The following is a 17,767-nucleotide window of genomic DNA, read 5'->3' as shown; positions in this document are numbered from 1 at the left end:
GTATGGCCTTGGGAATGCTCCTGGACAAACACATTGGGACATCTACTCTCACACCTTATTGCCTAGGAGCTCCTGCAAAGCTGGAGTAGAATCCTCAAAAAATCTACACGTTTTCAGTCTTACATAGTTCCTAAATTCTGGCACCTTTCTACAAGTTTCTCTGTGAGTTTTCACATCCTTCATGCCAACTTCGAATTCAGTCCTGACTCCTCCAGACAAACATCCCTAGAAGGTACCACCTCTAAGCAAGTTGTGCAAAGAAACTAACCAACCCACTGGCAGGAAATGGGAAAACTCTTCAAATACCATACAGGAATTTTTATAACGCTTTTCTAAAAGCCAAGTAGGAAGAACAGCCCCACACAGCTATGAATTGATTTAGAACAGGGAACTCAACAGATTCAATACCACACTCACATCTAACATTTTCTGAACAAAGTGAAACACATTGTTGCAATACACAAACTATTTTGGTATCTGATATTCAACACAATATCTTTTCTCAAACAAAATAATGCAAGGATTTACAATATACTTTCAGATGGTACAATCATCACAGCAATTGCTGTAAAACGTTTGAGATATGGATTAACATATCTTATTTTACCAACACAAGTTTTTAGGGGAAGTAAAAACTGACCCAAGAACACCACAGCTACTATGTTTAAATTAACAAGTGAACCTTAAAAAAAAGGTAGGGCTTAATATACACATGGGTTTTGTGCAATAAAGTACATTACCCACTGATTGCAGAATAAACACAACTGAAAATGCTAAACGTCTGAAAGTTCTGTTTGGAGTCACTGATGTACATGGCATGTCAAATACAACCTCCTACCTGATTACTGGTGTTCCAGCAAGTGATACATCAGGTATTTCTCTGTATCAGAGAAATATTTAATTGCCATTTGAAAAGTAATTTTTATAGAAGTAATAGGTAATAGACAAGCTGTTGAGAACTACTCTTCAGATACACAACACAGCAAGACATCCAGCATCTGGGTTTTTTTTTCTGGTTGTAGAAATGTCAAGAAATAAGTTTTCGTTACTTCTTGGATTCAAAGCATGCAAAAGCATTCACAAACCCCAATCTCCCAAACTTTTGACCTAGTAGATGTATTTGTCAGAGGAAACCAAAGAGCACTTCAACTGATGTTGGCCTTTGGGGGGAATAAAAGAAAAAAAGGGTATGTATTTTCTTTTAGCACATGTTACAGACAGTGATGTATGTAAGGCAAAGTCACTGTCTCATAAAAATGCTGCAAACCTAGAGAGCTTACAGGGATTATACTAAAAAGAAAAGTACATGATGCAAGAACAGAAAACATTTAAAAAAAAAAAAAAAAAAAAAAAAAGAGATGAATCAGCCTTACAGTACTCAGTTTAAACTTCCTGCCTTGAAGGAAGAAAAATATCCAAGGCATACCATTTCAAAAAATCTGATAGAAACAAAATAATTAATAAGCTTGGTTTGCCACCTGCATAGACATTTTAGTGTCAGCAGCTAACAATACTGCAAGTAAGGAGCCTGTCTATTGGAGTATCCGGGCAATCAAAGTTACGCCACGGTCTCTTCACTTTAATGAGGACACACAGCACACACCACCTTACCCAACCTGTTGAACTGTTTAAAACTATGTGACTCCCTCTCTTATAAATAATTAAGCCACCTACAAATTAGAGAAAATCAGTGGTGTGCAAGCAATGACGACTGTCAAGTCTGGTTTTGCTTTAGAAATAGCATGGTGCAAGGAAAACAAAGCCTAGTTTCTTAGTAATCACAGAAGAAACACACCACACCTTCCAATTGTCTGCATAACCCACTTTAGGCCCGACCTTCATGAGATATATCAATCAGGATCATCTCCAGGACATGTTCCCCAAGCTATACAAATCACCATTAAGGGTGCCCTGACTGTTTGGTGGCAAGTATAGCTTCCTGCCAAGCAGGAGACACAAGTCTGAACCTACCCTCTGGTCGTAACCAACCAAGTCAAGGGCCGGGACGATAATTCCAGCCTCTATGGGAAGAGAAGAAAACGATATCTTTCATTACTCTGGAGCACCCCCTAGTAGTCACACAACACCAGGGTGCAGGGAAAGCTCTCAGCCATCCCTGCCTCCAGGCCAGATGTGGGGAGGTAAACAGGGTGAGGTAGGCCATGCTCTCAGAATAATAAGTCATCTGAAAGAGAATATGTAATGCAGTATCTGTGCAGCTCATGGTAAAATAGATTAGTTAAAGCCCTTGTTCGTACTGTGTCTGAGCACAAATAGTCCTGTCGGGTATGTGTATTTGTCAGGGCATTGATCAGCAACATGGTCCTTCAGCTGAAACTTCAGAGCCCAGTGAAATGAGCTAAGTTTGCATAAGATCTTAGTTATTTATCAGCTGACAGCCTGAGAAGTTGAGACTAACACTTGGAGAACTAACAGAATAGTTCTGCTCCACCACTGAGACCACCCAAACCCAGAGATCTGAAATACTTGGAAGTAAAACAAATTAAAAATTAGCAGCATGAGACAGCACTATATTCTAACAAGAAAAGAAACAGGTTTACAGTAGCAGAACTTCTGAACCTTAGACCCACCACAGTACTTGTGGTGAGAAGGAAAAATCTCAGAACTATCAGACCAGGCCACATCAGAATCCTCCATGCCGTTCAAAGAGAGAGGAGATGCAGGATCACTGGAAAGGGGTCAGTGTCCCTGGAATCTGCATACGTAAGATTTTTTCTCTCTCTTCTCCTTCTATCGACACTGCTTTTTGTGCACCTTTATCCTCAAACCACTAAGCAACAACAACATCTCAAAAAAAAATGCCAATAGACAATCCTAGCATTGCGAATTCTTTGAGAATGCCAAAAATATTGAGACTTGGGAAACATTCTATTTGGAAATATTCTATTTTTGTGCCTCTGGGTCTGAAAGAATCGAGCTGGAGAGTTCTTTCTTCCCTGGAGCAAAATTTACATAAGCATGTACCTATTGCTAAATAACTTTTGCATTAGAGACAGCTCAGGGAAATGCCCTGTTCTTAAGACTCTCGAGTTTCATCAGATCACTGTGCAGGGCGTTTTATTTTTTTTAATTATTACTCACACTTGTATACTGAATCACTTATAAAACAAATAAGATTTAATAAGTTTCAATGCCCAAGGCTACCTCAACATGATGACATCTCTGTCACGCAAGAACTGGGAGTGCTACACCCTGCAGCAATAACTAAAAAGCTGTTTGATATAATGGCAGGTTTAAAAGCAAACCTCCAGACCAAGAGAATTTAAAATGCAGATTCTTGAAACAGGTTAGAAGTTTCCTTCAAGTAAACAAATGTTATAAAAAAATTTAGCAATTTTGTATTAATAGAACTTTTACAGTCCTCCAAATATACAAAGTCTCTAAGCACAAAAGTGAGTTTAAATTAATACTGCAATGTTGGTTTCAGCAAAATAGGGTAGTTTTAAAATCCCAATCTCAAATACTGTAAACCAAGCCTCCTGCTAGTGCACACCTGTTGAGAAATGATGTATTACTGACGACAGGTGTAAAGAAAAAAAAGAAAAAAGTGCTGGTGGAATTAAAATATGTAATGCAGGCTGCGTGTTCCAACAAGAACCCTGAAACAGTAGTACTTGTTCTGCACAGAATGCTGAGCTAGATTAAACAGTAGCATACCTAATCACCAAGACTTAAGGCCACGAAGAGGCAGATCAAAGTGCAGCAGCGTGGAACTACTCACTGCGTACCTAACTTGCAGTTTCAGTTCATTGAAATGCGAGAGTTTCGTGCCTTTTTCAGAGTTTTGCCATGCCAGTCTCACTACAATCCAGTTCCTAAATGCAGACCATAAGCTGCATAACATCATAACCCGACTGAAATCCCCTCTGTCAGGGGCAGCCCTAAACTGATCTGATGAAGAGAGAAAGACATTTTATCCCCACCCTGGTGGGCTGCATTCCCGAAACCAGTTACGTTCCTGAAACTGAAAATGGTCTTTTTTCTCCTGCCTGTTCAGAGAGAAATGCCCAGGCAACTCCTCTTGAAGTAACAAATTCCTGGAGGAATCCATGGGCAAGGAATTCTGAAGCTTGTTGACACAAGTTCGAGTCATCCCTCATGAGGATGGGGTCCACTTTACACACTCACCAATTACTTATTATGTTTCTGAACAGACTGTTAGAGTCTTGCATGTTTAAGAGAAAAGGTTTGCTTCTTTTAAACATTGCTTTTATTTTCAGCTGGTATTTTTGGTGTAACAACATGCTATTATTACAAGTGTGTTACAAAATTCTTATTATTAAACTCTTGAAATAAATATTTCATGCTCCATTTAAGCACGTCTGTGTACACAAGTACCTGCACAGGTATTGTTCTGAAAGTCTTTATTCCCTAATAATACAATTCATGCTTATATTGTAGTAACTGAAATCAAAAATTGAAGACTGAATGCAAGAAAAGGCTTTAAAAATTCAGTCTGCTCACACCTACCAAACAGAACAGGAGTTGTGAGCTGTAGGACACAAATAGAAGTGGCCTGATAAATACCTTCTCCTGTCCAAGAAAGGAGGAAAAAGCCATGCAAATACAAGAAGTCAGGCTGCTGCTTCCAGCTATATTGTATCACATTCTAGTTTCGATTCTACTTGTTCAGTATTCACCTGTTTCGCTTACCATGCAGTAATGAACAGGTGGATAGAGCCAAAGCCAAACTCAAAGGAATTATGACAGAACACTTATGTATTATACATCCTACAGGTCTCATCATGCTCCTAGAATGGCAAACAGTCAGTCTCCCTTTCCAGATCTGACAATAAAATGATGAAACATCATTCTGTCTTTTGAAACATACTGCCATGCATACAAATAATGCTTCCTCCTGCTTAAGCAGCAAGTCCTAAGTTATTCTAAATATAGATCATTTCTTGTATCTTCTGAGTTGGAACAGCTGCTAGAGGAAAAAAAATAAAACAAAAAACACAACCAACCACACACCACACACTTGTTCCAGAACTTTGCTTTGACGTTTAGTAACACGCTGCACATACAAGTCCTCGTAGCAATTACCTAAAAAGAGCTGCAAAATTATGCAAATTATAGAAAATTGTATAAACATCAGCAAATCCTTAAATTTGTGCAAAAACTATGCAAGAGGGTATCACCTGATTTGCTTGCACTACCGTCTACTGTGGTCAACAACAAAAACAAGAAGGAACAATTCCACTCACACAAACTCGCCCATTTCATCCACATATATTCGGATATCAAAACTGGAACTGATACTAGAACTATTATTTCAGTATTTCAAAATGCACATCAACACCTTTAAGGTTGTAAAACTACAAGAAAGCTTTATAAAAAGATATCTTAGAATGCACAAGTGGAGTGCTATCATATGGTAGCAGTTCAGGGATTACAGGCTTTTTCCCATGCATAGTACATCAATTTTAAAACACAAACTAAGAATTCAGCTCTTTGAGCCACAAACTACTGTTACTTTACAAGGTAAGGAACACTAAACAGAAAAATTTGTTCAGATCAGCAAGCAAACCCAGAGGAAATAGCGCATTCAATCAACTACTGAAGGACACTAAGTTTAGTGTGTCTTACTAAAACTACTGAGAATAACATATTAGCTGAAGAAGAATGGATACAACTTTCAAGAACCACTTGCATTTTGATTGCTAGTTCAGAAGAGTCTAGGAGAGACCACTACTATATCAGAATCCCAACCTCTTCATTTTGTACAATGCCATTTTTTAAATTTATTTCAAAGGTTTTGTTCAAAGCAAAACAAAAACCAAAAAACAAACCCCAACAAAATTATGAAATGATTGCAGATATACAATCAGGTATTTAAAGGCATTTCTGAGTTATTTGTCAGTATCTATACTGAAAAACTCACTTTCTTTTGCTGGCGATAAGAATACCTACAGAAAATACACGTACATGGGAAATTAATTTTTCAAAAGCATTTTGGAAGAAATTCCAGCTGTATATTCACAGAATCATAAAATGGTTTTGGTTAGAAAGGACCTTGATGATCATCTAGTTCCACGCCCATTGCCATGGGCAGGGATACCTCCCACTAGAGCAGGGTGCACAAGGCCCCAACCTGAACAACTCCCATTTTTTAATAAACAGGAACCTCTCTGTGCACTTGCTATTAAAGGTCTCCCGTAGCAGATACCTAGGATCACAAATACAACCACATGACTTTTAAAGGAGAAGCAGTGCTTACCAGGGCCTGGAGCATGCCATTCATAACAACCGTCCCCTCCATGGTCTCGAAGGAGGATGTAGATAACACTGAAAGTGCCCAGTCCAGGAAGTCTGCCATCCTTTTTTGCCTGACATCAGGGCGGACAATAAACCTGTCACAGAACAAAAAACAACACTGTGATTACTAACTTTATGACTATCGTTTTTCTTGCTATCTAAAATGGTTGCAGTTCTTTAAAACAACTTTCCAATGGATATTTTCCTGAATCACTGAGGGTGGGAACATTTCAAACCACCCTATGTTTAGCCCTTCTATTTCTGAGCAAGGTCCTGATGAAGAATGTAATTTTCACTTCAAACCAACCTGCAAACTTGGATTCCACAAATTTCTCATCTTAATTTTAAAGCACCAAACTTTCCCACATAAAAATTATTTTGATTAGAACTAGTGAAAAGCTGAAACAAATAGGAAGATTCTCCACCATTCTCACCAAGAACAGCTGTTCTGCAAACGTGACGATTGATGCAAATCACCAACTGGCCCATATTACACTGTTACCAGCCAGGCCCACAGAGAGTAAGCATCAGTGCTGTATTTGGGGGTTTGGTTATTTGAACTCCTGTTATTTAGCATACTGTCTGGGTCAAGAGATGTATCCTTAGCCATCTTAGAGAGGGCAAAAGAGGTTCATCATGGTTAAATTACTTTCAGAAACCTGTACTCATCATCAGTGCCAGGCGAGCGACAGTTAGGGCAGCTGCCTCAGTCACCTAATTCAGTATTCTTAGAACCTAAAAATCAGAACCTAATGTTCCAGTAGACATTCAGATCAAGTTAAGAAACTCTGTTCTCAGTGCAATCAAAGGAAACAAGGTGCATGAGAAAGCCCACAAAGAGCAATTTGTTGTATCACAGAGCAGCAAGGACAAAGTCTTCTTTTGCACAATACTGTGGGTGAGAGAAGTAACCTGTAAAGAAGATGAACTGGTTCCTAGACCCCTTCTCAGCCCAAAGGGGTTGAAATCTTAATTTCTCAAAGGAGTGTCCTAACCTCCAGGCTAGAAGCCAGATAAGGATGAGCCTCATCTCCTTCTACTGCAATCAGGTCACTGAGCAGAAGAGAATTTGTGAAACAAACTCCAGCCCCACTGCTCTATGAAAAGTAAATTACTTTGGAAAGCAGGAAGTCTTGGATCCTGATGTTTCTAAACTTCACTTGAATTTCATTAACTCCTTAGCACAGGAAACAGAACCCAGACTTTCTCTTCCTCCCCACGGAGTCTCCTACTCATCACGTTGCAGAGTTAGATTCCTCTATCTTCTCTACCAATCTGTCCTAGGAGTTTTGGATTCCCGCCTACCTAACAGGCCAACTTCAAGTAGATCAAACAGTGATGTCATTCCAGAACAATTATGCCTAATCATTAAAGAACTGTTTTGGGATCTGAAAGCAGTGAATTCAAGAGCACAAAGGCCAAAAGGCCTTGGACTCAGGTTTTCTAATTCCTGGTGAAGTGTTTCAAACATTAGGCTATTTTGAAAATGGTGTTTTCATAATAAAATAAATAAGTACACTAAATACTAATTTTACTGCCATTACAGCTTTACACACCTTGATGCAGCTAGTACTAGGAGCAGTTTAATGTATTCTATCACCTTGTTATGAATATATGCTTTTAATAAAAATTAATTCGGCCAATAAAATGGAGGTGAAGAGAAGACAACTGCTAACAGCATGCCTGCACAGCACCCTGGGCTAGGATGCAAGGCACTTATGAAATCCCCCTGAAATCCAGGGCTGAGCACTGCACGAACACAAATCTGAATGCAATGCTGTAATCAACCCCATTGCTGCATGTATGCTTCCACCAGCAATTTAGTCTTAAAAATACCCTGGAGTGCAAATGAAGTGCAAATTCAATTAGTATAATGTGGTGAAAGAATCCTTTTAAATTACTGTTATCCTTACTTGAGAAGTCTTCCAAATACTGGATGTACCTTCAAGAGACTCTCACAGCTGGTTGATGTGGGTATATGTCTGCATTTTTAGGAAGTGACGAAGGTAAAGGGCACATTCAGGCACATATGAATTCTCAGGAACAATTCACTCTGTGTCACACTTTCACCTCAAACCCTCTGCTCCTGTCAACTTGTGACAAGGCAGATTACAAGTGCAGATACATAAAAATCCTAGGAAAGCAACTTCCAATTATCACATACAGAAAGGCTGCAAAAACTAATTAGGATTTGGAGACAAACCTACATTCTGTCACACAGAAATATGTATGTAACAGGCAAGACTATTTATTGAAGGCTATTGAAATAATTCATGCATTCAATTTTGCTCTTAAATATTTCAGAGTAAATCAGAAAAATACATGACTAGTCAACAAAGAGCTATGATTCTAGTTTTAACTCCACTAATTTTCTGCATGATGCTGTCAGTTCTAAAACAAAAAAGTATTTGTTTTCTCATCAGAGTCAGAACTGTAGCATTATACGCACTGAATACAAATTTCTAAAGCATTGAGTCCTGTGACTGAAGTCCAGGATAAATTTAAAATAAAGTAAGTATGTGGACAGTTATTTCTCCAAAAGACAGTTAGGATCTGCTCTAAATTTTCTATTTAACAACGATTTGGTATAACTAATCCCATAAATCTTGTGCCTCTTAAACCAGAAAAAAAAAAATGAACACAGATTTTATTGTTCAGCCAAGCTACTCACATCTTGTTCACCCTACAGAGCCTCTGCTCTGAAAGCTGCACTGGCAAAACTATGTTGGCAGAGCCCCCTAGTGTAGAGAGCACGTGTGAGTGTAAAGATGCTGGGGGTTTGCTTGCTTTAAAAGGAAAGAAAGAAAGAAGAAAAGAAAAACCAAATTACAAACTGAGCTGACTGAAGTGCTCTTCTGCTAGAATATATTGGCATATATATGGTGATATATACTGGAAAAAAGATACATGTGTACTAACACAGTTTATGGTCTTTGTAATTTATTTTCATATGCATCATAAATGAAGCCAATCTCCACTAATGCCCTAGGGAAGAAGAGATACAGAAATTTCTTTTTTCAAATTTATAATCAACCCTAGCATCAATATTACTGAAGTGGTGCCAGAAATGTCAGAACAATTGCACCTCTGTCTTTGATGCCTGAACACCAACCATGTAAACAACAGGATTTAGAAAATTCCATTATTCTACACCTGTTTTATTTGATGAATTATTTGACAACAGTAAAACTAGAGTAAAGAGAAATACTACTTTCTGGATGAGAGAATGTAGAAATCAACAAGAGGGATCTTAAGAAAACAAATTCTAGTACCATTATTTCCTTCTACATAAGTTAAGTACTACTAGGAAACATCACATCATCACAGTAATCCTCCCGGTCCGGTGTTAACTTAGACAACAGTTCTCTCTTTACATAGAATCATAGAATCACAGGGCAAAAAGCAGCCGCAACACGAAGTAACTATGTTTCTGAAACTCTGTAGCACAAACCAGTCCCTAGAAGGCAATTTGAACATTATCCTATGAAGATCTGCATCACTTGTGACAAGTAACTCATCCCTCTAGCAAGCAGAAAAAAAAAAAAAAAAAAAAACCAGCATTTCCAAGAACAAACATGCTATTGTGTCAGATTCAAGCAAGTTTAACATCCCACATACAGTTGGCAACATTCAGTCCTCCCAATGCTGTTATCAGTAACATGACAGACTGAAAACAGCAGCAGGAATGAGAACTCACTTTTTCCTTTCTGCCAAGAAGCACAAAAGAGACTTACTTTGAAACCAGTACAGCAGCTGCATCTCGAGCCTTATCACTGACAACCAAGTAACACTAAAGGTAAAAGAAAACTAACTGTAATAAAATTCATACATGTAGATTTAATAACAACTACATGACAACTTTGTACATGAATATACAATATTTATGATTACAAACTTTATTGCATATATTATGCAATTATTATGATAACAAACTGAGCTTAGGATCATAAAAAATTATTTTCCATTTAACAAAGTGTCTCAAACAACAAAGCTGCTCTTCTAGCATCTTTCAAAGCACGTTTACCTTTACTGAAATCTTAACTTAGTTGTATTTCTGCTACTAGAAGTAGTCTACATGTGCCAAAAGCTGTTCAGGGATCTGCGAGGAAGGGGTTGTTGTTTTTATGCAAAAAGGATGACAAGTTAGACAACTGGGCTTATGCCTAGTGAAATTTCATTATCTTTTTTGAGAGTTCTTCATACAGCCCTAGCTTCCAACATTATTCATCGTGCTCAAACTGTCACTTCATATCTAAATCATGCAACTTGGCTTTCAGAAAAAGCTAGCCAGTATTTTCAAATGTTGAAGGCTGTTAATGTAATCAAAGGCAGGCATTCACATCAGATAGTCACAAAATAAGGAAAAACAAGTTAACAGTCTCATCTGACACTAAAGCAGCAAAGAATATACTGAACATGTCCAAAATTATGAAGAAATTTAAAGGTTAGATGCAGAAAATGTGATCTTAAACAATACAGTGAGAAGATAATAATTTATTACATACTGAAAGATTAAACCTAAGAAAAATATGAGAGGTTTGAAAGGATCAGATGATGTATTCCAGTTACCTTTGCTATTTCAAGTATGCGATCCATTGTGGGCATGCGGGCCTGTCCTTCCCCAGAAGTCAGATCTCCATCAAAACGGGCCAGATCAAAGGGAATCAAGCATATCATGGAGAGCCATAATAAAAGCATGTAACGAGTTTCCCAAGTCTGGTAAAGAAAGGCAAGACAAAATAGACACTCTGTTTTCTGCAACATGTTCCAACAAAGCGCCTGGAGCACTAACTATCCACTAGCTCCAAGGAATTATCAAAGTATGGTGATGAAGAGAGAACTCAAAACCAGAAGGCTCTGTAACACCAAAGACACAACCATAAATGATTCTAAACAGGAAAACTGTAACAAAACTAGCAGACCCTCCCCTCTGAACCCGAAATCTAGACCAGTTTATTTCCTTCCCAAAGGAAAACTCCATGTTGCAATTTTCCTGTTTTCTCCTTCCCTCCGTCCATTTGTGCCTCCAGTCACAAAAATCACAGAGAGATGTTCTTCTTCTTCCTAATTTCTTATGTATTGCTTTCAGGGGTCTACTGAAACAAATTTAGATATGTTTAGAGACAGACAGACAAAAAGGAGCTTCTACAGCTTTTAAACCTGTACAACAGCAGCAAAGTGGTCAGAATTTATGTTTATGAAGAAATTATTTTAATTTAGAGCAGAAATACAATTATAATTTTCATAGCCATTATTTTTGTTACTTTTAAGAGATTACAATCTCTCTTGGAATTCATCTATCTTATATCTTCTGGAATTCTTGTTTTTCCTTATTCAAAAATATAAGAATATCAACTAAAGTACCTTGGAGTTGGACTCAATGGTCCTTAAGGGTCTTTTCCAACTCAAGACATTCTATGATTCTATGATCTCAATCCATGCTTAAAAATTCTGTGTTAAATACATTTTCAAATCAGAACTCTTGCCCAGAACGTTCCCAGACAAAATAAAACCTGAAAACAGGACCCACAAGGAAGTGCTGTTGCACTGTTTTTCAAATTGCAGAGGCAGAAAAAAAAAAAATAAATCTGAATTTCTGTGTAATTTTTCCAAACCCAAGAATGTATTATCAAAAGGCAACAATCCAAGCCATTCAAGCCTCACGCCAGAACTGTGCAACTTTCCCTAATACTCCTCCCTCTTTTCAGAAGAAAAGAAATAAAAAGCCCCAACCAAACAACAAAGCCCCTCACAGATGTATAGACAGGGGCGTTGAGGAAGAATAAAGCATTTTATGAAATTAAACAAGGAAAGTTAACTACTGTCTTCATTTTCTCAACAAAACAGTACCCACACCAACTCTGACAAAACCCAAAGGTTTAGAAAATAGTCTCTTTACATTAATAGGAATAAATACATAAAGCCTAAATACTGTTTCCTGTGATTTTGCTTCTATGACTTCGAGTTAAATTAATGTGACTGTTAATGATGTGCATAGCAAGAAGAGGATTTTTCAGTTATTCCTTTTAGAAGTTCAGTGTCTTCCACTGCCTTTCTTACTAGTGTTGTTTCAATTAATTTGCTCCCTTACGAGTGGTTAAAGATTTTACTTCCACCTTTACCATCACTGCTTCTAAATCCTTAGAACATATCCCATGGAATAAAACCACAAGACTTCTCCTCCAGTAAGACATTTCTCTTCTGACAGGGTGATTTCCACACCAAATCCAGACGTTCAGTTAACACCAGACAGGGGGATCACTGCTTTATACACTTCTCTCCAGGTATTTTTCTTACACTGTTCATTAGCTTTTTTTTGCTGGAGACAAAAAAAAAGTTAAATAAGAAGTAGAGCAAGATCTCACCGTAGGGTCTTTTGGATGCTGGTCTACAAGCATATCCAGAACAGGCTGTAGGTCACGCACTTCATGAGGAAACAGTGGCAGGAATCGTTTGTACCCTCTCACCTGTAACAGAAAGTTTCAAAAGGTACTAAAGCAACTTGCATCGCCAAGCACTGAGGAGAAAGGAAGCTTTGAGAAGCTTCTAGTATATGATCCTCCTGTAGTAAGAACAGTAAGGACATGCATTAAGGTCTTAAATGTTTTTGCATTTTTACAAACTTATTAAAAATCAATGGAGTGATAATTCTTAAACTTTAAAACAAGGGACCTCTGGAGATAGTCTAGTCCAACTCTCCTGCTAAAGCAGAGTCACCCACAGCAGGCTGCCCAGGACCACGTCCAGTAGGGTCCTCAGTATCTCGAGGGATGGAGGCTCCACAACCTCTCTGAGCAATCCATCCCAGTGTTCAACCCTCCCAATCAAAGTACGCTTTCTTATGCTTGGATGGGAACTCCACAATTCATGTAATTCTTCGTCACACTTTTCAGCATTACGACTCTTGAACACTCAGCATCTCAATGTCTGCAATTTTTTTGTATTCAGACCTTGATTTTTACTACTCTGGATTATTAAATAACATAAGCTATCATGAAAATGATAAAAAAAATCTACTCCTTTGCAGAACAATTCAAAACACTCCATTACATTACTTAGACAACTATTTATTTTATTGGTTTTGAAGATTAAATAACTTTCAAAACATTTACAACAACAAAGAAAATGTTGCAAACTTACAGAATTCAGTTACAGAATGTTACATTCGCTTGTGTTACCTTTGTAATGATGTAAAGAAATTTAAAAGCCAGGTGAACTAGTGGGGGAGGAGATCCGTTGTCCCGTGCTATATCCAGCAATGAATTCATCATCCACTCTAGTGAAAGGAGAGGGAAAAAAGTGAGACTACAAGCAGTTGACTTAGTTTCTCACACTTGTAACAATGAAGAAGATAGAAGTCACATAATATAAGTAGCATGAACCATAGCAATCTTGTAATGCAAATATAGACCTTCTACTTTAATAGATTTTCAAGTATATACACAAAACCTATTTAAAGATGACATTCCTACCTAAGTGTCGATCCAACAGGTGAGGCTGTTCCTGGTACTTGTCCATAATTCCTGGAAAGGGAAAGATGTCTCTAATAAGCTATTCACATTAAAATCTCTCACAGGCATTGACTGTGAGATACACCCGAATTCTTGACAGCTTTAAGTTAAGAATTCAGTATTCTTGAGCTAAATGCTGCCACCACCTGTAAGCGGGGTCAAAAACTAATCAAACTACTGAGAAGAAACTGTAAAAATAGAGCCTGTCCACTTCTGTAGTGCTGTCATTTACCTGCACTGGGTCACGAACTCCCTTGCAGGAGTCTCTCCAATTACTCTCGACAGATCTCATAGCCAGATGAAACATGCAACTGCTCGGTGTGATGCTGTCCTTTGCTGCAGAGCTCCGTGTGGCTGCCCCTGCCAAGGCACCACCTACCAGCACACCATTTCTGATGGAACCCTGAGAACAGGGCACAACATTGAACCACTACAGGCTACAGCTGCTCTGGGTGTCACCAGCTTTACACTGCACTCCTACCCACAGAGCAACCAGAATGCTGCTTTACACCTTTCTGCCTTCATTTCATGAAAATCAATGAAGATGTTCACATCTTCATCAACATATGGGATCCCAGTTACTTTTACACACTATCCTATTTCTTAGCATGCCAAAGTACTGATTGCCTTTGGACACACACACACACGGAGGTACTGCAATACCAAGAAGTGTGGTAGCATGACACTTTTCCCACCCTGAGGCTAATAGAGACACGGAGAAATTCTCTCTGGTCTCACGGGGTTTCACTACAAGGTTCTTCCTTCCCATGCCTAGAATGTATTTACAGACACAGTTCCAGCCCTGAGGATCTGTACCAAAACAGGGTACAGGCATTGAAAAATCCTGATCACTTTTGAGTTACCTGACTCTAACAGAAAAAAAATCCAGCACAGAACTACTTTGCAAGTGCAGGTGCTCTTCACAACACTCAAAGAGTTTTTTTATTTTCATACAGAACCCAGGAAATTATTCTGCAAAGAACAAAGAATCCTTATTCAACCTGGACAAATATAAACTATAGCAATTACTGTTTGTGCTCCTCGAAACTTTTCACATGACTTAACTTCATCTTGCTGCCAGGAATACATTTGGGAACTGACTTGAGGAAAGACAAATTGAAACTGAATATTGAAGAAAAGCTAAGAACAGCTTGCCACAGTTTTTAGAAAAGCATTTCATTTTAAACCTAGGAACAACTAAAAGCAGCTACAGAAATGAAAGTGGGATTTCAGAGATCAAGTGATCATGAAGTGACTACTCATCAAATATTGTGCTGGAGAACGCCTGTGTAATTTTAGATAGTTGGTCAGAAAACAGCTTTTTAATCAGAAAACTAAAATATCTTTTTAACCATCTCCTTTTCCTGCAGTTGTTTCTCTCTCAAATAATTTTGCTCTTCATCCCTTTTCTCCACTTGTCACTTCAGCACTTAGGTGTAAGACACAACTCAGCATCAGCAGTGCTGTAGCTGCCCAGAGGATGACACTGCACAACCACCTGCAGGGCACCAGCCAGTCCCACAGTACCCCTGTGGTATCTGGTGCAACTCCATGGGATGCCATCAAGCTGTCTCCTGTCAAGAGGGAAGCCTGAGCTCCTAATCACCACTGACTTTCCATTGCAATTACTGATACCTTAAGCTGTGGTCCAGTTACAGAACTAGCCAAAACAAGAAACTCCATCCACACACAAAGCAATAGCTCTCAAGCAGACGTGGAATTTAGCAGCAAACTCCTTATCTTGCCAGATTGTTTTCCAAGATCACAGCCTGGCAATTAAACTAGAACACTAAATGCTGTAGAGAACAAAATAAAAAGTTCTAACACTATTAGAGATCTTCCTAAATTTTCCCACAAAACTACACTTGCATACTAAATTGTCTTTCAAACTCCTGCTTCTAACTGTTCACAAAAAAAAAAAAAAATAAGCATCACCTGTTTTTGTGACTGTTTCAAAGACCTGTGTTAAAATCCCCTGTAACTGATGATTATTGTGTTACCTGCACAGAGGTTCCAGGTATCCCCTGAACTTCCATGTTACATCCCACACAAATGCCTCATACCCTATTTGGGACATTTTGCCCAAGGGGGATCAAATGACACTTCACAACACTAAATGTTACAGCCCAATCTTGACCAACCCCCACCTATCAGTTTTCAGTATACCAACACCGTATTTGCTGGGCAATGGCATGCACACAGGAAGTTCATAAATACATTTTAAATCCAGTTTCAGTGATGGCTTTGCTGCCCCATCAGAGTCTAACACTTCTCCTCTGATACTCAACGATCAACACAAAGAGGAGTGTTCTTGCTACTGCTTTCTGAACAGCTCCTGTTTGTTGATCGTAGAATCATCACAGAACAACCGAGGTTGGAAGGGACCCCAGAGACCAATTGTTCCAAGCCCCCTTCCACGCGCAGGGACACCCCAGCTAGAGCAGGTTGCTCAAGGCCTCATCCAACCTGGCCTTGAACACCCCCAGGGAGGGGCACCCACAACCTCTCTGGGCAATCTAGTCCAGAGTCTGGCCACCCTCAGACTGAAGAACTTCTTCCTAAGCTCCAGTCTACGCCGGCTCTCCTTCAGTTTCAAACCATTTCCCCTGGTCCTGTTGCTGCACGCTCGGGTGACAAGTCCCTCTCCACCTTCCTGGAGGTTCCCTTCAGGTATTGGAGGCAGTTCTAAGATCCCTCGGGAGTCTTCTCCAGGCTGAACAACCTCAGCCTGTCCTCATAGCAGAGATGCTCCAGCCCTTGGATCATATTTGCGGCCTCCTCTGGACTCATTCCAACAGTTCTATGTCCCTCTTATGTGGGGACACCAGAACTGGATGCAGTATTTGAGGTGGGGTCTCATTAACTTCCTCAGGTGGAACTTTCTATTACATCAATAGAGTATAATAACATTGAGTAACTTCTGCAGAGGCAGATTTCCAAATTTTGGGTTTTCTCATTTGTTGTTTGCCTCCTTAGTTTCTTTTTGTCAAAACCATACAACAAGGGACCAATATTTGGACTGCAAGTTTTTGCAAATTCACCATGTTTGCCAAAGTACTTGCAAAATGCTCATTAATTTAATTGGTAAATACACCAAACTTTGAATTAATTTTTGAAAATCATCCAGAGAGAATACTGGAAGCCATACACAGACGTTAGAGTACCCCAGACGCTGCTACACGTGTGCACAGTTAACCCCTTCTACGTTCAGCCCAGATCTAGAAGCAGAACAGCTCCCACTACACAGCAAAACCCTCCCTTACTAAGTCAGATCCAAGCTGCCCCCTCAGAAATAATGACAGGGTTTGTATGGAGTTAGCTGCCCTTCATATTTCCTATGAAATGTTAAAGTGAAAAGATACAATTACTACTTTAAAGCTCAAAATGTATGCATTTTTTACAAGTAATGAGGCACACAACTGGCCTTGGTGAAGATAGAAACTTTAACTAAATTATTGCCTGCATTTCAATAGGAAACTGGAGGCTAAACATGTGTCAGCATTCTGACTTCTTAAATCTAAGATTTGGATGTTTATTTGCAGGAATCAAAAAATGCATAATAATGGATATATGTCTAGAAAGCAAAATGAGTAAAAAAACTACGCTACCCATTGACAAAGTTCCAGCGTTATCACTAGTCCAAAATGGGCAGTCTAGTCCTTTTTCGGTGCTGAGACCCCTCCAGCAACACATGACCACGCTCCTTTTGCACAACGCGCTTACCTATGAATTTCTCTATGGCCATCTCTCTGGCCACCAGATCCCCGAAGCTCCCCTTCAGGTTACCGATGAGCTCCCCGACCTCCTGGCTCTCCGCGAAGCTCTCCAGGATATTGCTGGTGGTGACGACGCCGGGCTCCTGACTCCTGCCTTCCGCCGGCTCCGGCCGCGCTTCGTCCATCTCTCCCAGAGCCATGCCCGGGGCGGCCCCGGCGCTTCCTGCAGCGGCCGAGCAGAGCAGAGCAACAGCGGGTCAG

At 39.3% G+C, this 17,767-nt stretch overlaps 1 protein-coding gene across 1 annotated transcript in view; it reads right to left on the bottom strand.

The window, feature by feature from the left end:
• The window catches only part of TBCD (tubulin folding cofactor D), a 116,758-nt gene extending 99,052 nt beyond the window's left edge, over positions 1-17,706 (bottom strand). The window contains exons 1-7 of the mRNA XM_008938810.1: positions 17,514-17,706; positions 13,752-13,802; positions 13,458-13,555; positions 12,645-12,746; positions 10,849-10,995; positions 10,014-10,069; positions 6,242-6,374 (exon numbers count right to left, since the gene is read on the bottom strand). Of these exons, the coding sequence (XP_008937058.1) occupies positions 6,242-6,374; positions 10,014-10,069; positions 10,849-10,995; positions 12,645-12,746; positions 13,458-13,555; positions 13,752-13,802; positions 17,514-17,706 (780 nt within the window). The remainder of the gene's footprint in view (positions 1-6,241; positions 6,375-10,013; positions 10,070-10,848; positions 10,996-12,644; positions 12,747-13,457; positions 13,556-13,751; positions 13,803-17,513) is intronic.
• Positions 17,707-17,767: the final 61 nt, after the last annotated feature.

The sequence above is a fragment of the Merops nubicus genome, unplaced genomic scaffold, assembly GCF_000691845.1.
Source record: "Merops nubicus isolate BGI_N331 unplaced genomic scaffold, ASM69184v1 scaffold18734, whole genome shotgun sequence".
Taxonomy (NCBI): Eukaryota; Metazoa; Chordata; class Aves; order Coraciiformes; family Meropidae; genus Merops; species Merops nubicus.
Note: the sequence above shows the minus strand (reverse complement) of the source record. Positions and strands in the feature narration are given on the sequence as shown.